We start from the raw sequence: 22,935 nt of genomic DNA on the forward strand, positions 1-22,935 counted from the left end.
AATCAAGGCTCTGAACCTTTGCACATGGGTTTTGCTGATCTGTAGGACTTATCACCCAGGGCTATGTCCTGGTTGCAAGGGCCCATGTTTCGTAAAGTCTTTTTCCTGAAACAAAAATACAATACAAGCTGTCAGAGTTAAATTGAGGACAAAGTATTTCTTTAATTCTGATTTTTCAGTTATTTGCTTTATATGAAGAGAGCCTGGCTTCTTCTGTGCTAACTGGGACTCAACATTGCCAGACAGTATGTTTTAAGTTATTTTTAAAAATGCTGGGTTTTGAAGGCTCTTAAATCCTTTGATGTAAATGAAAATAAAATCATAGTCTGGAACCTAACAGGGACTTTTAATCTTGATCTTAAAAGCATGAATCATACTACAGCATAGACTAAAACTATTTTCGGTCCTCTGCACTCACCTTCTCTACATGTATTGATATTTGATATTTATAGGTGGCAATTAGAGATCTCAGGTATTCCCAGTGCCTCATGCCAACCTCTGTACATGGTTACTGCCTCACAGTCTATGGCTGAGCTTTCTACAGCCTTGCTGTTTTTCTCTTAAATGTGACATTTCAAGCAAGCCTGATTAAAACAAAGCAAAGCAGAAGCAAAATGTCTCAAATTCCACGTGTGTAACGTTATGGCAACAAAACTTAGACTGATTACTGTCTCAGAGTAGGAAAACTAGTGGCAAGGTAGGGGTGTTGCAATAAAATTACAGAAAAACTTCTCCCATAGCCACTCTGGAAAACCCAGCCATCATTTTCTGCCAGAGCTGGGGCAGAGCCCAAGCCCAGCCCCGGCTCAGAGAGAAAGCCCTGACAGTCTGGCTGCTCCCCTGGGTCTCAGAAGTGCAGCCAGTACATGGATGCCAGGTTTCAAATACTGGATGAAGAACGACCGGCTGAAATACATTTTTTATCAGATTTTCATACTGTAAAATTCTGACTTGATGCTAAAAGGACAGCATCCCCTCCCAAACCTGCCGCGGAGGCATCCCTTCCCTTTGCCTGCCTGGAACAGGGGTTAGCGGCTGCCAGGATGCTCACTTGGGATGGGCACTTGGCAGGGGTGGTAGCTACCAAAACCCATTGCCTCATTCAGTGGTCCCCAAATGAAGATAACAGTTGAACTTGACCAAGGATGCTCTCCTCAGCCCAAAGTGCTCCCCCAAGATCCTCTGCCGAATCAACTGCCTAGCAGCTGCAAGGGTGCAGCGTGGCTGATGGTAGCCAGAAACGTTGGGTCCTTTATCCCAACAGTCATCCCAAGAGCTGCCGGGAAGCTGTACACAGCCTGTGATTGCCCCTGTCTGTGAGCAGACATGTGCTGTGGTGGAGAGGGGTACTGGGCCCTTGAGGAGTGCCATGGAGGTTGTCAGCTGGCTCTTATTCTCCAGGATCCTGCCATGGTTTTTGTCCCATAAGAAGAGGCTGTGATCAGCAAGAAATGAATTCCAGTATTTGTTTACAAGTCACGCAGTCTCTTCCTGGCAAGTCTGAAGACGACTCAGGATGCTTTCCACAGTTACACCTGCCACCAAACCGTGACAGAAGAAACAATCAAGATGGAAGTTCATCCTACCTATGTGAAACAGGCATTGAATCCCCATACCTGAACCCTTCTGGATTTAAAACTCTCCATTACCTCCACTGGAGTTTTAAGGCAAAGAATTTCAAGATTTGCCCCTGAATAAAAAGTACCCAATGAATATAACAGCATGGTGGAGTTTCCATTTACTGCACACAACAGTCAAGATATTCAGACTTATGGCTCCCACTGCAATTGTAATTCAGTTTCCTTGCTCGTACATAATGTTTTTATCTACTCTGAATGGGGTTATCTTTAGTTCCTTAACAAGCCCATATAATTCAGCTGTCACGGTTTCCATAAAAACAATACCTTGGAATTTCCTGCCTTTAATTTGGACTAACTCCTGTCTATAGCATCGCATTAACAATGTTTCCAACACGTGTGGTGATGCTCAAATCAACCATTACATACAGGTTACATATATATTTATAACGTTCAAGTACCATTTGTAGAGGTAACATCTCAAAGTAATGTAAGGATCTCATCTTGATAAATCCAACAGCCCCAGCTGGGCTGCCTCCTCTCTGTTTCAGGCTTTGCAGCTGGGCTGTTAGCTGTGAAGGAAATTCTCCTGCCCAAGCAGGTGGAGACAACAGATAGGAACCTGCCTCAAGTCCTTTCCCTGCCTTTTCTGCTGTGAGGACTTTTCCTCTTGCCTGGCCACAGGAAGATGGTGGCCCTTCAGGACAGAAATGCCTCCCGGGACACGCAGCAGCATCCTAGCTGCTGCAGAAGCGCAATAGGGGAGCTCACCCAGGCGCCCCATTGACCCGAGCTGTGCCCAGCCGCCAAGGAGAAATTGCTATTGCTCTGTTTTGTAAGGAAATGAGGCAGGACATTTAGCAGTTCAGACCTGAGGCTTCCCAATTAGCCATCCAGTAGCATGTTGACAGATGGCTGTTTCTATTTTTGCCTCCCTTACTCCAGGCCCATTCATTCAGTGCACTCCTTTTAATTACACAGAACCACGTGCCCAAAACCTTGTCCGCTTTTTCCTGAGTGTATCCATTGGTCTAACAGGAGATGTTACCTTTCCCTAAAACACCACTTTTGAGTTCCACCATTTGTTTTGTGGCATCAAAGAAGACCTGCGGTTTGACTGTGCTTGTACTTGGCAGTTCTCCCCTGAACTTCAGGAGACCAACTGCTCTTCACAGGAGAGCAAATATTCTCTCTCCCTTGCCCCAGAGTCCCCTCCTACGTACCTGCAAACCAAGCTGGCAAGGAGGGGCATCAGGATGCAGCAACAGACAAGAAAGATTCAGCACAAGGCAATCTGTATCAGCATAAACTCAAGCAAGGCAGCATCACATAAAGACCTGATAAACCTCCCTTTCTAGGTTTGCTCCCTCAAAAGCACAAGTCCTCAATTCAATATACAGTAGGGCCAAAAATGTATGCATAGGCTAAGCAGCCCAAGAGTGACACGTTGCTTCATCCCTCTTCCCCTGACTCCACATCCTCTTCTCATCCCAAAAGTTTTCTAAAACCTTGACTGCATTTTCATTCTAAGAATGTCCTAATTTGCAGAATAAAGAGAACTGGGGTTGAAAAACAAGACCAACAAAAGGCTGGCATGGGTGACCTCCAGCATAGCTCTGGGGGACCAACCTGCAAGCTGCCCTCTGCTGAAAAAGCAAAAAAATGGCAGGACCCTGGCTGAGGAGCTCAGGGCTACCTGAGCAGAGCTGGCACCACACACATGATTTTAAAACCACTTGTCCTTTCCAGAAGGATCTCAACCTGGAACCCACTGTTGTTATGCTGCTTACAGGGAATGGCTCTCACCCATTTATCTCCCATTCACTTGTAGTCACTGGCCCTGTGGAGAAATGGCATTGATAATGAATAAGTAGCAAAAGACATGCTCTATATTTCCAGCCCCGGCTGTAACGAAGACCATCAGGTGGTACAAATTACTTCACCTTAGCCATGTTGATTTTTACCAGCTGGGAATCTGGCCCAGGTTTCATCTGGTTCATGAGGGAAATAAACCATATAGTATCATGGCTGAGTCGACGACGCAGGTAGACCACAATTTCCACAAAATGTGGCTGGAGGGAGGGTAAGGCTATTTGCATTGATCAGATGGCACAAGCACAGTTTACCAAGTGTGGAAAAAATATCCAGCCACAGAGAGGCTGCTGCTGGCTTGGTTGGGGCTCTGGCACCAAATCTCTGCACGAACCCAAGCTTTCTAAAGAGTCTGTGAGAAGATGCGAAAGCCTGTCCAAGGCTGAGCAGGCAGTGCCAGTGACACAGTAGATGCATATGTTTCTAAAAATACTGAGGGGCAGCCTGGCACTCTGGCGAGTGCTGGAAGCTGCGCTGCACATGCACACGCAGCCATCACGATCATTAGGGTTTTGCTGCTTTGGCACCTCTTCTTAATTTACTTAATTTCTATTTATACCATTCTGTTTCTGTTTTGAGCCTTTATCAGATGCTGATGTGTTTTGTGCAGAGCCAAACTTTGGAAGGAGGCTTTGGAAAGAAGTCATTTAAGGGGGGCTTAAATGTGCCCAGAGCACTGAGAAGGGCCATTCCCAAATGAGAGGTGGTCACTGTAACTGCGAAAAGGCAATTGGGCCAGTTTACCCCAGGGCTAGGCCAGAGCTCTCCTGCTGGGGGGAAGCAGGGCCCTGAGGGTCTGTGGAACATACTGGAGAGTCTGTGAAGACTAGCGGGGAAAAAAGTAACTGCGTTGACAGCAGTTTTCCACACCTGGGTCTGAACCTCCATTGGAAAATGGAGGTAGAGATCTGCAAATCAGGAAAGGTTGAAAACCACAGCATAAGTATGTCCCAGCTCTGTCTCTGGGGTAGCTACTAATTGTGTCCAACTGATAAGTATTTCTGAAATACATTGCTTAGTTATTGTGATTATACTGCAAAGCATAGGCAGAGGATAGGGGGTGACTCTTTCCTTTGCCTCCATCTGTGACCCAGTGACAAGCTTGACATGGCTTGGCTGGAGGACATATGCAGCTCCTGAGAAACAGTTTCTAGGGAAAAGCTATACATGCCCTGTCTGAACAGTGCTGATCAAGAGTTTTGGTGGTTAAAACTCCAAGAGCTCAAATACAAGTAGCAGATGAGAACACAGCTGTTGATGTTGACATGTTGCTGGCCTTGTGGAATGATGATAAACAGCTGGAAATGCATGTGATGCACTGGGGAAGAGGGATGGAGCAAAGAATTTCAGGCTTGCTGGAAGATCACAAATGAAAAGGCAATCAACTGAGGACGCTGAATTCTTCCTTTGCAAATCATTTATAGATCTTTTACGGCTTCATACTACAATGGGCTTCAGTCCCCTGGCTTCGGGAAGACACACATGGCAAGGCTGCAGGCCTCCAGGCTGGCCAGGCCCACACAGGTGTCCTCAGAACCTCCCAATACAGCAAAAACATTTAAGGTGGATTAATATCTTCAGGCAGAAGAAGAGAAAAGAGAAACCCTGTTTCCCTGTTTGCAGATGACTGAGGAGAAGATGTAGAATGGGTTCACAGTAGAAAATCTCCCTTCCTGGAGAAGCTTTTTTTCTTTTTTTTTTTTCCATGAATATTACACCATTAGTGAGTCCTCTGTGCAGAGCAGTCCCAGGCTTCAGAGCACATCGGTCCCTACACATCTCCAAGGCCAGGTGTGGCACTGACAGCTGTAGGACTTCACTTCAAGCCATTCCCCAGGTGGAGCAGCTACTGAAGCATCGAAAGCCCTGTCTGGAGCTTCCTTAAAACTGGGGAGCTTATTTCTATATTTCAGTGGTGTCTAGTGGTGTATTCTGCCAAAAAGCTTTAATTGTTGCTGTTTTGAAGAAAGCCTTTGTTCAATACAACTGCCTACTTCACGATGACATCATCCAAGACTGTGGAAAAAAAGCACAGCCTGGAGTAGTCAGGCATGTGATGATGTATAAATAGCACTGACAGAACAATATTATAAACTCTATTGGTACAGCTGAGATAAAAATAGCAAGTTGCTGATTCATCTAAGATATCGGGTAGAGGAATGGCATGAGGTTCAGCTACAATAAACCTTCTCAGCTAAAAGCATATTACTTCACCATGAATCAGCTGCTCAGATCTTTCATTCTTTTCAGAAAAGCACCTGTCTCCTCCTGCTTTGGTCCTCCATTACTGAACACATGAAATATAGGGCCTGATTTTATTTCTGCTTCTCTTACGCTGAAATACATTGCAGTCAGAGTTCTCTAAGGCTTTATATACACGTAGGAAAAGCAGAAGCATTCCTAAAACTGTTTGCCAAGTGCTTGGTAACAGCAAGGTTTATGTTATTGTTCACAGCTATGTTTCTACTTTGCCTGCCTCTAAAAAAACAAACAAGGGACCATTCTTTCAATAAACCTGGAAATAACGGAACCATACTTCCAACATCTCTGAATCTGTAATGACCAGGTCATTTTATGGCTTTCAATAAGATACATGCAGTCAAGTACACATCCACATACTATGTGCTTTTCAAATGGATGAAATCAAACCTGACACACCAAGCCTAGAAATACAGGAATTAAAGGGAAAAAAGAAGCCAAGAGACAGGTGACTTGCTCCTTGGAACACATCAGCAGTGCTTACTTGTGCTTTTTTTTCACATGGCCCCCAATTTATGCTCGTTTGATTTAACTTTTTTAGTATCTGGACTATAACATCAGCCATGTTGACGCTATGCCCCCTCTTCACAGGAAGACCCTGGAGGGCTACAGTACCAAAAACTAGTGCTAGAGCTGCAAATTCAGGGGCAGCTGCTCTTGGAAAGCAGAATCTCACACTGCAGCCTGTCCGCTCCCAGAGCATGCATCACGGTAACAACAAGTTGCCCAATGTAGCATGCTAACTGGCCACAGCCACAGATAAACAGGCAGCTCCAGGAATCCCCCTCTTGTGGCAAATTCTCAGCCACAATGTGGCCACTGTATTTTTAGACACAATTAAAAGAGCTCTTAAATGCTCAACTTCCAGTTTTTTAACACTACAGCCATATGGCAAAAAGAAGCACAGATAATAAATGGTACTTGGAAACAGGAAGATTATGAGGTTTCGCTCCTTTCATGTTGGGCAAGCTCCTCTGTAATCAGTGTAACACTGCTCAGTGCCTTGGCTCGGGCTAATGAGGAAAGCCAGGACACTCAGAGCCAGCTCTTTCACCTCCTGCATGACTGTCTCGTCCCCACAATGCCTTCTATTGCTTGTGCATCAGCTTGTGATCATTGTGCATGCTTGTGATCATGGCATAATGATGACAAAATCTCTAGCAGTGCAAAAGAAGACGGGTCACCCTCTACCTGCGAACACCTTCCTGCTGGATCCCTGTGGACAGTGGGTGACAAACTCTAATAAATGCAGTTGCTTTGCAATTTATCACCCATGATTCCACTTACTAATAACCTGTGTGCCAGCAACTTAAGTCCACATTCTGTTCTTCAAGAGCATGATCTTAAGCTGTGATCATCATCCACATGAGCGTCAACTACATGGACATAGAGCCCCATTAGAGCAGCTTGCTTTGTACAAGTAGAGGTCTTTATGTACTGACTACATCTCAGTTTGCATCAAAGCTAAGTTGCTAGTTTAGGACCATTAAAATGACTTATACAATTACAGATCTTTATATTAATTTTTAAAACTTGCAGATGTTGCAATCTGTACATGTGGGAATAGTGCCAAATGTTATGATGACAGAAAAAAGTTATATTGGCTGGGTTTTAAAAGTAAGGAAGCAGGAAAAAGAAAAATCTCACCCTACCTCTAGCAAGGCATTACATGTATCTGGTTTTGCACACATCTTTTAGTTAGCAGCTTTGCATTTCTGATAGTGAGTTAATCAACTAATATTTTTATGAGCACAAAACCAATAAAATAGTGTGAGGGGAATGACAACAAATAGCCCTTACTTCCTTTTGATGTATTTTTATATTTGCTAAATCCTTCTTGCTATGCCCAAGGAAAACCTTTGCTGCACATGAGTTTCAGAGAGCAATGCCAGCAGTGATCCTACATATCTGCCGCCTGTGTCAATGTCCTCCTCTGGGGCGAGCAGTGCTGGGAAAAGCGCCCTTTGCGATGCCACTGTGCTGTTGTGCAGCGTCTCAAAGAATTTGCAGCTCTAGTGCTATTTCGGATGAGGTTGCTGGTCGATCACCATGCTGAGGTGCTTTGCAGAGAGCATTTCAGTGACGCTCAATGATCTACATAAGTAACACATGGTTTGTATTATCAACATCCCCTTTGTTTTCCAATTGCATGTCAGTACCGGTAGAACCTACTAATGCAAAGACCAGCTTCAGCTTTGAAGCTCAGCACAATAACAAAATAACCAGCTATTTGTTTATGTTAGTAATAGAATCTACCGGCAACTGTGATTTGATCGTGGCTTTAACAAGAAGGCTAGCCAAAGGAAACCTTCTTGATAAATAGGAGACAAAGGAAGCAAATGGGTTGTCTGTGGATTTTCTAAATCTAGTCCAAGAAGCTGATGGTTATGCTTCAAGTCTCAAATTATTTTGGACCCCAGCTTTCCAAAAGATTGCTTGGAGGACAAAGAGAGATGGTAGCATTCGCCTCCTCCTAGGATAAAGGTTTTGAGAGATGGAGCAGAGCCAAACACTACAATTGCTGTTTTCCTGAATCCATCAGAAGCAGCCAAGGAGCAAGGGTGGATGCACTGCCCCAGCATGGCAGGCTCTCCCGATTGCTGTCGTCCCTGGGCATCCCTGCTTCTCCTCCTGCCCTGCCTCTATTCCTTCTGCCACATGGTCAGCCGTATGGATTATCCTCTGCCTTAGGGCTGGGAGAATGGGCGCCCTTGTATTGCACTACGAAGCCATCTGGGGGACGGCAGCAGCATGTGCATAATCACTAGATAGCTTCTTGAATTGAGAGATATAAATATATAACACACCAATGCCACTACAAGTATAAGCATGCTACATGGGAACAGATCAAGCGTACCTTTTGCATGTAATCAGTCCTTACACAGCAGTGTTGCATTTCTGAGGTAGAAAAAAAGCTAGTTTATAGAGCACACCTAAGCAGACAATTTCAACTTTTGGCATCTTTTCACCAGTATCTCCACCACTGGCGAATGTGTGAATGTCATGGTGGCTCACCAGAGCCCTGCTTGATGGATTTTACAACAGAACATTCCGATAACACCGTAGACTTACATGTGAGTAAGGCTTCTAATATAGCGGCACAATTTATTCCCATTTCCAGTTTAATGGAGCCTTTCTGAGCAATTTTCACAGCATTGTGCAAGGGCTTTTTTTTCCTGCTGTACAAAAGAGAAAAGCTCCTAACATGTTCCTGAAATGCCTTGTGAAGTTAATGTGACTTATTCTCTGTCATCAAGAGAATGATACTGGAATGAATGAAAGTCAATATTTTTTCTCAAAGTTTCTTAATATTCAGTCCTCATACAGCATAAGGGAGTAAACTCTCAATTACACAAAGGCAAATACAGAGAAATCCATCAAAGTCAATAGAGTTATTCTGGACACCTGAGTAATTTGTCCCTTGGTATGATTCAGTCTCCAAAATCCACTCTGAATATCCATAACGACTGTTTGCTATTCACTTACATTTTTAGCTCTGTTATAATTCTAATTTTTTCCATGTTTCACAAATAGCTGGAGTCAGTTTCTTTCAGATGATGCTGTTTCCCCAACTTGGCTTCCCTGTGAATAACCTCCATCATCACTACGCTACTTTCACTCAAATGTTTCTTTTTTAACAATAAACATCTATCCCAGATGCCTTATTTTCAGCTTCATTAAATGTTTTACTAGTTCATCTTGAGTCATGTCAATATTTACCTTGGACACAGTTCCGTATCCTTTAGTTTCTAATACCAGAATTCTCCAGACAAGCTTATTGTTCCTGGCTTGACTTCTCCAAGTCACAGCTTAAAACTTTTTTTGACGTACTAAATAAGATGCAAATTCACCCAACTATTTGCTTTTCTGCGTGCTGCTAGCTAAGCCTATTCCAAACATCTCTGAACTGATTTACTTCAATTTCTGTGTACACACAGGCCCCAAACCTGTACCCAGTTACTCTGACGTAATAATTTCAAAGCCATTTAATAACAGCAATTAGCAGAAGAGAAAGCAGAAATCAGGTATCAACCTTTTGGGCATAGTACCACAACAGAACATTTCTACTGACCTTTTTCATCCTAGAGAAAGGGTGTCAGGACCCAGGAGGGGTTGCCAGCCCCTGCACCTTTGCGTTGGTCCTCAGTGCGCAAACCCGGACATTATTCTGAGATGGGACTGTGTTTCTTCACTTCAGCTCTCTCCCCTGCTCCTGATCAGCAGGACCAACTTGTGCTGAGCTGTGCGTAGCACGAAGGTTATCATGCTGCTGCTTGTACTCACCTGGGTACTGAGCAGGTCAGAAGAAACCTTGTAAAAGAGTGAGCAGCAGCAGGATACTGTGTTCACCAGCAGCAGCAGTGTGGAAGTAAGTTCTCCAGTAATACCAATAACATAGGTAATTGTAGTAATTAAGGGAGAGGAGAGGTGGTGTTGAGGGTCATATTGGAGCAATACAGAGCCTAGGAGGACATAAAGGCGAGTGGAACAGGTTCTGCTCCTTCAGCAGCTGCATAAGAGCAACCTCGGGCTCTGGCAAGAGGTTGGCAACAACTGGTGTATGGCAATGGCAGGACGTGTAAAGGAAAGCGGCTGTGGGCATGGGAACGAGCAGTGCAGGTGTCAGGGGGATGATATTTTCGGGGACGTAATGGACAGCCAGTCTGTCTGTGTGGGACCCCAGTACAAGGGATACCTGAAACAGCTCAGTGTGCTCATCCCCAAGCACTCCTGAGCTGTCACCCACAGAGCTACCTGCATCCAGGCTGCTTCTTACTGCTGTAAGTATGCTTGCTAGAGAAAAGTTTTTCTAAATACGTACAAGACAATGGGGAACAAAAGTTTGAGAAGTGGAATTTTCTTGATAATTTTCTCAATGTTTACACTGAGCTTACTTCAGGTCCTTTTTCAAAGCAGTAGCACAAAAAAGGTAGGGTGCAGTTTGATATATTTATATTTTATATTCATGTACTGTACTGGAATAAAACATTTTGAATTTTATATTGGATATAAAAAAGCAAAGGTGTCAAGCTGGAAAAGTGCTTTGAAAATAACAAAGGACTTTATGTGGGATTGTTTGAGGTCATTTTATCTGTTGTTCCTGACAGTATTTAAATACCTCCTTTCAGTTTGAAATGCTTTTGGTTGTCATTCACTGAAATCAGTGGTGAAGACTAGCAGGCCAGCTGGGCATGCACCACAAGGGAATACATGGAGAAAGAAGCACTCAGATTTTCAGAGATCTCCAAAGCAAATGTTATACCTGTGCCATCAATTCACGTTTGTCAAGAGGTGTCAACATGGCCTAAAGAAGCAGTGAGCCACGTTCTCATGAGAGGGGAGACAATTTCACGTCATGCTGACTCCCCTGAGCAAGATACTCCTAGGAGCAGGTCAAGGAGATGGCTTTAGATCTCAACCCAAGTGTACAACAGTTTTAAGCAGAAATCCAGGGTATTAAGCTGAGTTCACAGTGCAACGATTTCAGCGATTGCCATGCATGCAGATACACGGGGCTAGTTTTGAAATACCTTGCTTGGGTGCTTTAGCAATAGCAGCACAAGTAAATAATTTCTGTAGTAAGCCCAGGTGCCATTGCTAACATCCCAGGAAGAGTACGTCCACATGGTGTAATGAAGCTAGTATTTCTGTGAGCCTTAGACCACATTATAGCTTACAGACTGTTCCCCTGTACTTTGACCCAAAAGGGCTGTACTGCCAAGAGGACAATTGAGATTTTATTTGGTTTTAAAAGAACTTGCTCACTTCTAAAGTGGAGATGGTCATTTTCCTCTTCTGGTCTAACCCAGAATCAGAAAAAGAGATGACTTTGAAACTGGGATATTCAAATTCCCTTCTCTGCCCTATGTCCCCCTGCACATATACTCCAGTGAAAAAAAGCAGCTTGGTATGGGAAAGGGAGATGAGACAGGATGAGGGACCATTGTCTCCCACAAACACATGCAGCCAGAAGATAAAAGGGAATGGTTGAATACTAGATTAAATGCAAGTTTCATGTAAATGATCATGTACAGAGACCTAATAAATGATTCTGTGCAATGCATTGTCAGAGATTTTTCTCTGCCATTTTTGTTTTGCATGTGTATTTAGAAGCTTTTTCCCCTTGGAGGATAACATTTGGGTTTAAAAATTTATATTAATCTGTCACTACATTCATCTGTCACTCTGTGAAAGGACTTCTTTTTTTAACAAAGTGGGGTTTTTTTCCTTTTTAATATGTTGCCATATCAGAATGGAGTATTTAGGATAAGCCCTTTCAACAGCAGTACTGCACAGGATAGGATGACATGTAGGAAGGCTGCTTTTTATATAGTATGATCTCTTTTGACGCAAACAACTAATCAGAGTTTTAGAGGTTTTGTGTTTACCCTGGCTGGGGACTGGCAAGGGTCTTCACTGCAAATCTCTCTGCTTCCAAGGACAGTCATTTCTACAGCAAAGGAGGACTCAACCAGAGACAGAGGCTTTGCTGACAGATCCCCAATGCTTCTTGCAGGCAAGAGCACTGGCCCAAAAGCTGTCAGGGTGGGTTTGGTTTTTTTGTTGTTTTGGTTTGGTTTTCGGTTGTTTGGGTTCCCCTCCCCCCCCCATTGGGTCGGGGTGCCACTCTAAAGAAATTACTACTTGCTCCCTTCAGAGCAAAGGTCTTTGACAGCCTATGCTAGGTACCAGCAGAAGTCCTCCTCTCCCCTGCTCTCCATCCCACCTTCCAGCTAGAGGCTACCTCAGACTGCGAGCTGCACCTTACCCACCCTCACATCCTTGTCTGGTGTGGTCGTGAAAATCCCCCCGTGAGGTTCAGCCTGTGTGTTGACTGAGACATAGCAATCAGCTCTGTCCTTGCACCTTTGCTTGGAATATGGACAGGAAGGGGACAATATAGGAAGGCACTGCAAGAAAAAAAAAAAAAAAGATCGCAGAGGATGTCCATCAAATCCTCACATTTCTTGTTGTTGCTGTCCTCGATAGCCACCTGGGCTAAATGCTTGCACGGGGTCTCACTCAAGTCTGTACATCTAAGCCCCTGTGGCCACAGAGGACACCTTTCTCTCTGTGCTGTCTCGATGCTTCTTATCCTGAGCTTGCTCTACCTAAAAATGGCATCAGATTACTGTGCCGTGATCGGCGTGTTCACTTCCTCTCATTCACTCTTTGCTTGTGTACCTTCAATTCTTTTTTTATTCCCATCAAAATACCTGGAAGAATTCCAATAACTTTTCCTGCTGCTAAATATGAGCATTTTATTTGCTAACATCCACTTGAATTTGATCTTGAACAGCATGATGGCTTTACACATAATATTTCACATAGGGCCCATGATTTCAGTGCCAATTGCAAGATAGAGACATGCTAGTCCCACCTGTTTGAGTTTGGCTTTCTCCTCAGCTCTGGGAATTTCCATTTCGCTTGTCTTCATTCCCACCAGCCGTCCTACATTTGGCCATATGATTGCTTTCCTCCTGGAACAGAGGGGACAGTCATTCAGCCTGCAGGTCATACCTAGATTATTTTTAATCACAAGGCAGCTTCACTGATAGCAATCGCATTTCTTCTTTCATAATAAGGGAAAAACCCTCCATGAAAAGACAAAGGGTGTGAGAATGCTTCTGAATTAGGCACTGAAAAAAAGGTCCAAGGCTCAATTCTTATTATCAGTCTCTTTAGTGGAAACACAGAGTGACTCCAGTAAAATCAGTGGAGCCACGATAGTGTAGCTGAGATCCAGATCTAGATAGAGGTTTTGGAATATGCTGCTCTGAGTTGGTTTTTTTTTTTTTTTTTTATTACAGACATCTCATCTCCTGCTTTATGAGTTATTTTGAAGGTTTACTGTATCTGAGAAAGTAGAGCAGGAGTTCAGATTATGAACTTTGATTGCTCATGGTTTATTCAATATTTTTAATAAAGTTTGAAAAGGTTCCCTTCCATCAAAGAATGTCCCCTTTGATTAATCAATTGAATTTGATATTTTCTCCATGGAGAATACAAAGCAGTATACCCCTTTGCCAGTTGTTTACAGGCAGCTTCGCAGCACACAATAGAACAATTATATTCTAAGTAAAAGAGCTGTGATCAGAAATGTTAATAAACCAGTTAATAGCGTAGCATCTTTTTCTTCCTTTACAAAACAGACAATAAGGACACATCAAGCCATTTTTCATATAATCTGCATACTTTCCAAATAAGATATTCAGGGAAATAGAGTTGTCTTAAATGGCCTTCTTCACATTTACATCTGTAACAGCTGCAGTAGCAGCTCTGTCGGGCTTGATTTTATTCAGTGTTGCAGGATCAACATAAAATCTAGGCTGAAAATTAAAGGGAATAAATGTCCCCCTGACAGTCAAGAGAATGATTTTGGTCCAAGAGTATTTCTGGCCTGAACTCACTTTCAAAAGCAGCTTTGTCATTTCTGCCTGGCCTAGTCCCAGTAAGCGCTATTATGATTTGTTACATTTTCTACAGAACCAGGAGACCATTTATTAGCCCCATGGTATTGTATTCAGCTTCAATTATGTAATAGTTATTATTCTGCTGAATATCCGAAGCTTTGTAAGAAAGTTTTAGTTCTGGAAAGAAACGTACAAGGTTCTCAAATGATTTTGAGGAAGATCAAACTCCCCCTTTTTTGCTAGTTGAAAGAGGAAAGGTCCCTTCTTGATATAAATCATGAATAATTTGAATAGACTTTTTTCTAAAGAAAACCTCCTTTTTCTTTGAAAGCCATTGATAGCTTGGGATTCAAGCAGAAAAGAATAAAAGAAGAAATAATAGTTTCTTCCTAGAAGAGAACGTGACAGGTATGCTTCCAAATTAGCGAGATTTTAATTTAATTATAACTGAGGAGTGTGCGAGCATGTGTGCTTTGCCTGCTTATAAGTGAGGAAAGAGGGTCTCTCCTATACGTAGTGTGGAAGAGGAGGGGGCAAGTCCTCAGCCGGTGTTAGCCTTGCTAAGGCCCCTGTGACGCTATTTTTGCAGCTGACGTAAGAAGTCGGAGATGCGCCCCACAGTCCTGTTTGCTTGTTTAGCTGCCCTTCACGGTTCAACAATACAAACTCTTGATACTTAATCAAGTCCCAGTGGCCTTCCACTTCCAACTGGTCTGAGCCATCTGCATCTCCCAGACTTGTCAACAAATTAACTGCCACAAAATAACCAGTTAACTAGTTACCTGACATCATCCTTTCTATTGCCCCTTAGGGTCTGTTAAAAAAAACCAACGAAACAAAAAACCCAAAACATAGATTTTAAAAAGCACTGACATCAAAATAAAAATTGATCAGCTCCAAGCAATTCTGCCCTTCACAAGCCATTTTACATGATTGAAGGCTTCAGCTTCCAGTTCTCAGAGGCTTCTCCAGTTCTCAATCATGTCTGAATTTTTCCCTGCTCTCTGTCAACAGCCAGACACTACAGTTCCTGTAACCACCAGCCACCAGGTAAAAGTCAGTCCAGCTGTTGCCACTGATTTCTATTTTTTTTAAACTAATAACAAATACACCACACACACAATGCACATACGACACATACACGCAACAGCTGCTCTGCCTCAGAGTAGCAAACCCAATTACTCCTAGGTATTCTCAGGAAATGGAAAAGCAACGCTCCCAAGGCTGACAGATTTCTGAAATGACCTTTCTTTAATGTATGCTCAGTTTAACTGGTATTTTAGTAAAATTACTCTAGCTTTATGCCAGTTGAAGACAAAGTAGAAAGTACATCAACAAGCTTTTTCTCGGATAGACTTTAGTGTCTCAAAAATTCACAACCAATGGAAATTTGCTACCAAGGTTGCACCCCTATTACAAAGAGAGCCAATTCAAACAAACACCACTGCTACAACTCAGCGCGGCTACAGCTGTTGCATAGCAAGCATATGCATGCTTGAATGTGCGTTTTGCCTTCTGTGAGGGCAAGCAAGAATAAAGCAGGTAATAACACATTTTGACCACAACCATGTCACTCCCTGGTTATTTTTTGCAGTATAAATGAGTGACATATGGGTCAGATGCGTTTGTGTTTCATTCACTAATTCCACTCAGAGCAGCATTTAAGCATCCTTATTTTTCCACAATAAGAGGAAAGAAGTTGGATACCCCGTTTACCTTAAAAAATGTGAAGTAAAATGCATTTGCAGGTTGCACATTTATCGGATCAAGTGAAATAAGGCATCAAGCCAGAATCTGATTTTGTTTGCCAGTATGTAAACGATGAGTAAGTCTGGTAGGGTCAACAGAGCAGCAGCGGAGTCACATGAGTCACAGCACACTGCTCTTCGGAAAGATTTCTCCATGGCTAAATATACTATTCCAGTTGCTTCAAGAAAAGCTCTGCATCAAGTCCTAATAAATGCTGGCAGTGATGCTAAGCTCTGGGCAGTCATAAAGCCAAAAGGATGAACAGGAATTAACAAGTGGCCTTGAAAACCTATTGAGGAGAACGGAAGTTTTGTTCACACAAAAACTGAAGAATCAGAACTTTGGTAATGAAAATCATGACCTAATTTTTCCGCCACCCACATTTAGCCACCTTTCAAATGGGTCTGGGGAAAAAAAAAAAAAAGGTAGAAAACGAAACAGAATTTTCTTCAGTGCAGAAGTGCAGAAAATACCACTAAACTCAATAGACTAAGTTTGTACAAGTTACCACTCAACCACGCAACAACACGGAGTTTGTTTCACTATAATTTTAACTAGGCGTGTCCCAATAAATGATGTCTTGCTCCTCCCAGGGGAATGCACTAAACGAACCTACTGTTATCAGTGAACAGGAATAGCCACACCGACAGAAGCCAATCCAACACCCCATCCCCGTGATCCAGCAAAATGGTAATTCCAATAAATACCCTTTATATCTCCATCTGATACACACAGCGCTGAATGTGGAAAAATGAGAGCCCCATAGACCATAACAGAGATGCCTTTTGGCCTTTTCTTTTTTCAGTGGGGTCATAATTTAGTGCTATTACAACAACAGTTTTAGGTAACTAAAATTGCTTATCAAATGTAGGTTTGCATTCTCTATCAACAAAGTACTGAATTAGAAGAGATTTCATAATTCCTTATGAATTTCTCTCCTACCTAGTCTTTCCACTGGAAGCCTGATTAAATGAGTATTATTTCTTCTTAAGTGGTTTTACAGGTCGTTTATCTTAGATTTATGAGTATCAACCTACTTTAGAAGGTATTAGATAGCTTTAACGTTTGACACGTATTCTCTAAATCATTTACAGTGCTCTCCATTTGCACTAGACGATCAGTAATCTTCTCAATATTAGGTTTTATTGACAATGCACCATATAGAGTCCTTATTATATGGTAATGATTTAAGATAGGTGCAAGATTGGGAATTAATAAATCCAAAAGCTCATTTTTGATTGTTGACAGAGCTAAGGAATAATGTGCATCCATCTAAATCACTCTGTCTCTCAATAACGTAACACACATACATGTTTAACCTGTTAGAAGCACAGTGCAGAGATGTGCAAACAGATCCTAATTCCTGCACTGAGCCTGACGGACTCATGCTTAAAGCTCTGTATTTACTCAGAGAAAACCACCAGCGGATGCGAGGCTCCCCCGCCATGTGGAAGCATCTGCACCCACCTTACGCCGTGGGGTGGGTGCAGGTAATGATGCAGCCGGGGGAGCAGGGGCTCAGCCTGGGTCTCCCAGTTCCTGAGCACTGGTTCATGCCTAGCTCCAGCCGGCTCATCGCCGGCTGCTGCTGCTGCTGCTGTCGTCCAAGCCTGACAGCCTCGAGCAGCCCAAGCATGCCTCTGTTATACTTGAGTCATGCCAAGGTAAATATGCCTATTGAGATCAAGCAGCATTTTGCCTGAGTAGGAAGTTAGTAAGACTGAGATTAAGGGCTTAAAAATCAGTCCCATAATTTATATTTGGGAGACAATATAGAAAGCTGTCATATATAACAAAGACATACCTTCATGTAGCCCTACACAATAATAATTTCACAGAAATATTGGCATTGATAGTAATTGAATTCAGTTGAATAATTGATTTGACTACTTCAACAGAAGATCAGCCCCCATATCTATATTACTCACAGAAAATTGGAGTAGAAGAAAAAAAAATTAAAGCGAGAGTCTTTGGTAGCAAATGAACATCTCTCCACTCAGCTCTACAGAATTAAAGTCTCATGTGCAACCTGCAAGCCAAAGGTATGTCTTTGAAATGCAGTCAAGAGATCTGTATCAGTCCTGCTTTTACAGTACGTCATTGGAAATGGTTTCTGGGGCATCGGAGCTGCATGAACTGGCAATTTGTTAAGCTTTAGTGTGACATTTCAAAAAAAAGGCTGGAATGATCTCAGAGCAAAACCACCACAAAATCTGAACCCTGCTTTTATCCCAACAGACACCTGGTAAGAAAACTCCAGTAAAAAACTGGTGTTAGTGGCAAAATTGCCCTGTGACAATTACACATGACTGTAATTGTGAATAGCAGGGAAGTACAGTAAAGAGGTGGCTTTCTCTTACCTTGCTCATTCAGAAAAACAACCCAAAAATCCTTACTCAGGCCAGAGGCTTGGCAGGCTCACTCAGCTATCAACAAATGACTTAGTGGCAGAGGAACTGGTGCTACTAAACATTGAAAACTCCAAACTCCAGTCAAAATAAAACACCTCGTTCAAAGCAACGCAGTAAGCATTGCTGTTACCTTGTCTTATTTTGGTAAGACCAGGCATAGATTTGCTGGGGGAAGGGAGGAGAAAAAAAAAATAAAAATCTTCCCAGCTTAGGACTCCCCAGCGCCGTATGCACACTTCTGGCCTTCAGGGAGTGCCTGCAGACCCCCAACCTAATAATGCATTAGCAGGCAATTTACTAACGCATAGCGAAATGGCAGAAATATCACAAGTTCCATTTCTCTTATTAGTGAAGCTAACTGCATTCTGCAATGCAGTATCTACATTTTTGTAAGCTTGTTTCATTTGCTCAGTTCCTAAATCAGCAAAATTTAGCAATCTTCAACATCTCTCTGTGATGAGTGAAATTTCTTTTACTACTGTGAGGAAGGGAGGAGGTCAAGAAGGCTTGGGAAAATTTGTTAGTATGATCTGTAATATGAATTTGGCAGAAAAGAAATTGAGAACATTTCTTTGGAAAACAATCAAAGGGCAACGTTTTCCTCTTGGAGCTGCATGGTAATTCATGACTTATATGCTCTGAAGAGACTTGCTATTCTGATGATTAGGATAGCAAAATATTCACTGTCTGCCTGACAGACCAAAGATGGTCATTTTTCCTCCCTTTGTCAGTATCCTTCTGTTCAGGAAAGGCCACATGTGTGTCACTTGACACACAGATAAAGATTAAATGATGCATCTCTGCTCAGGAAGATTATAATCTAAGTTAGATATGGCACAAAATGAAATGACAAAAAGTAACAGGGTAGGTGGCAGAAATTTTGGCTCAGTGTTGCAGAGAATGACACATGCTTTCTCCTACCTGGATCTCAGCTGCTCCTGGTGTACATGAAAAGTCAGCGTCTTTGTGGTTAACCACTTACACCACCTCAACACACACGCAAGCGACCAATAAAACTGAGGATCCTGAGAGCCTCTGAGATGAGGAATCCTGAGCCTCCTGTATGTGTTCCAGCTGGGGTTAATCAGCAACACAAAATTAAAGTGTGGAACTTATTGCCATGGAACAGTATGGTGGCCAGGAGTACAACTGAGTTCAAAAAAATGACAAGACAAATTCATGGAGAAGATGTCCTTTGATTTCAAACCACTGTTGGGTCTGGGTGCGTACTTTGGCTCCACAAGTTTCTAAAGCACTGATCAATGGAAGGGTATGGCTTCATGTGGTGGATCACTCTCAGGGTGCCCCATTCCTATACTCTTCCCTAAGCATCTGTCCTGGTTTAACCCCAGCCAGCAACTAAGCACCACGCAGCCGCTCACTCACTCCCCCCCACCCAGCAGGATGGGGGAGAAAATTGGGAAAAGAAGTAAAACTTTTGGGTTGAGATAAGAACAGTTTAATAGAACAGAAAAGAAGAAACTAATAATGATAATGATAACACTAATAAAATGACAACAGCAATAATAAAAGGATTGGAATATACAAATTATGCATAGTGCAATTGCTCACCACCTGCCGATTGACACCCAGTTAGTCCCCGAGCGGCGATTCCCCCCGCCCTCCACTTCCCCCCAGTTCCTATACTAGATGTGATGTCCCATGGTATGAAACACCCCGTTGGCCACTTTGGGTCAGCTGCCCTGGCTGTGTCCCCTCCCAATTTCTTGTGCCCCTCCAGCTTTCCCACTGGCTGGGCATCAGAAGCTGAAAAAATCCTTGACTTGAGACTAAACATTACTTAGCAACAACTGTGAAAACATCAGCGTTACCAACATTCTTCTCATACTGAACTCAAAACATAACACTGTACCAGCTACTAGGAAGACAATCAACTCTATCCCAGCTGAAACCAGGACAGCATCTCCCGTAGCCAAGGCCAAAGGAAGAACCCTGGGACACTTGGATCCTGCTCTGTTCAGACATGACGTTTCGTACACTATAATCAATGCAATCATAAAAATAGACTGTCAAGACAAGAACATTGTCTTGGCCAGAGTTTAAAAGATACAAGATTCAAATTTTAAGAAAATGTTGTACAAGGCATCTTCAGAAAGGCTTAAAAAGAGCTAAATGAAAACTTTGAAATATTCATCTAGAACAACCTCAGTGGAGGGACAAAAAATCCTGAGGCCTTTTTTGCATTCACTGGAGGAACTGGCTCATCTAGAAGGTGCTTCTGAGCACCTTACAGAGGCTCCCACGATGAATCACCATCCATATCAGCATCCCAAACCAATAGAGTTCCAGTAGCCTTTTTCCAGGAAGGGAGAAGTACCATACTCATTTTAGGTGGATAACTTTTATGGACCATTCTTCCTCGTAGCCTCTAAACAATCTCCTTCTGTCAGGCCACAGGTCTCCCCTCTTGCTCCCCTGACCCCACCTGGCTGGGGTGCTTGTAGCAACTCACCTTTCCTTTTTTTGTTCTGTGAATCAGCTGCATAAACATGCAAAATACATACAGCTACCGGCAGGCTTAGGCAACACTGTCAGCGCAGAATTCTGCACGAACACAAACCTCACGTTTAATACAGTCTTTGTTGCGTCACTGACAGCACAGGCTTTAAAGCAGTCTACTATGTAAAAAGCCAGGTTGTTTCTACCCTGGAAATATTTTACATCCTGTTCTTTCTGCAGTGTTACTAATTCCAAGTTCTGTTTAATGCTCTGCATCTGAATAGGACTCTCAATTACATGAGTCACTGCAACTACCCTTTGATTTTTTTCTTTTTTTTTTTTTTTGGTCTTTTTTTTTTTTTTTTTTTTGTCACGTACGTGTAATCTGAATCCACAACTGCTGGAGCCTGAAGCTTGCTCTGCACACTGGAAGTGCCACAACAAAATGGGCTGAAATGTTACATTCAGTTTTGAGTTGCTCATGGCCAACAACACTGTCCGTGTGTTTTGTCACTGCTGTCGCTTCCTTGTGAACCCTGGCAGAGAAGTGGAGGTGATTTGGCCTTGAACACAACCCCTCCCTAGACTGCCAGTGTATAGGAGAACTATGTGGTTGCACGTTGTGGCAGGGGGCGGGTATAACACCATCCTAAGATTAAGGAGGAGGGAGAGAAAAGAGAGTGAATTGTCCGGTTACCTGCAGTATCTCTCACTGCTGGATGGCATGCCATACTGGCTGGTGCTAAGAAGAGTACAAATATCCCTTTCACACCCCAGAAAATCCATAGATGTTAGCTGTGAATTCTTTACTAGCCTTGCTATGTATGTAACCCATGTTAAAGTTCACCTGTCACATCCACACTCCACCATAAATAGGTGCAAACTGCAGATGAGAGGGTACAGACCATGTTAGCATCCTTTCTTCTGAGCAGCTCTCTTCTACACACTTCTGGGTTAGCACAGGATCAAACCTATATGCTCTGGGGGCTTTTCAGATAAGTGCAATATGTACATCTGGATGAATGCGTTTTGGTGGTCAACTGAATCATGTGCTTAAGAGTCTGATTTAAATGGACCAATGCTGATTTTGCACACATTTTGTGGTCAGGTTGGCAGTGTAAGTTATTGAAGAAAATGTCTTTTTCTCACTTGTGAAAAGCTGCATTTGAAGCCTACGCACAGTGGCTTTTCTGGGAAAGCAAATTTTCTAGGAATGCCAGTTACAATTTTAGGAAGGAAACAATGTGGTAATTTTCAAATTCAAATCAAGTTTTGGTGCAGAAGAAGAGAAGCAAGGCTTGAGAAGAAAAGGTCATGGCAAAACACTGTGAAACAGGTAAAAAACTGTTTTCTCTTTTCTCTCCTTTCCCATCTTTTTCAAGACAGCTTCTTACTAGAAAAGCTGCTTTCCATCTCTTCTAAACTTCCATCACTCTGTCAGTATAATGCAGGAAAGCACTGCCTGAAAATAGACCTTTTCTTTTCCTAGAGGATAATTACTAGCTGTTCACTGTCTCATTATAAAATTCTAGTGAGGACCAGGATTTTACCATGAAGATGCTAAAAAGCATCAATATTATACCTTAGATAGGAAAAACTATACTGTTTCCTCCATCCTCTGTCCCCTGGAAAACCAGCACTTCTCTGGCAGACAAGGTAGAACGTAACACTTCTTTCCTTCCTTTCTACAAGATCTGTCTGATTTAAATTGAAAGCTCTGTAGGGTGGGAACCTGTTAGGAACTATGTTGAGTATGCGTATTGTAAAGAACTACGTTACATCGAGAACGTTGAAAAAAAAAAATAATCAAAGATTGTTATACCAAAGCCTCAACTATAGGTCCCAGGAATGACAGTATAATTATTTTTAGAGATGACTATAGCAGTAACTCAACATGACATGAGAGACCTGAGAAACAGCAAGCCTGATTTAAACCAATGGAAAAGCCAGGAATGCAGAATGGAGACTGTTCTTAATGCACCATATTGCATCTGAACATTTTGTTCCTACCCATCTATCCAAAGCATGACGTTTTGCATTTCATATTAACATTCTGAAGACATTAAAGGATTCTTCAATCTGATGTTCATATGCTGTGTCAGAACACGCACTCTGACTGCTTAGAGAGACGTTATGTCTACCTTTTACTCATCTTCCCTCCTTCAGCCTCCTAACCAACCCTCCCTCCCACTC

The 22,935-nt window shown here is 42.6% G+C and overlaps 1 protein-coding gene across 1 annotated transcript in view; it reads right to left on the minus strand.

Moving 5' to 3' along the window:
- CABCOCO1 (ciliary associated calcium binding coiled-coil 1) overlaps positions 1 to 22,935 on the minus strand; it is an 81,805-nt gene that overhangs the window by 14,213 nt on the left and 44,657 nt on the right. Inside the window, exon 6 of the mRNA XM_049810321.1 lies at positions 13,090 to 13,189. Coding sequence (XP_049666278.1) covers positions 13,112 to 13,189 — 78 coding nt within the window. The 3' untranslated portion in view covers positions 13,090 to 13,111. The remainder of the gene's footprint in view (positions 1 to 13,089; positions 13,190 to 22,935) is intronic.

The sequence above is a fragment of the Accipiter gentilis genome, chromosome 9, assembly GCF_929443795.1.
Source record: "Accipiter gentilis chromosome 9, bAccGen1.1, whole genome shotgun sequence".
Taxonomy (NCBI): Eukaryota; Metazoa; Chordata; class Aves; order Accipitriformes; family Accipitridae; genus Astur; species Astur gentilis.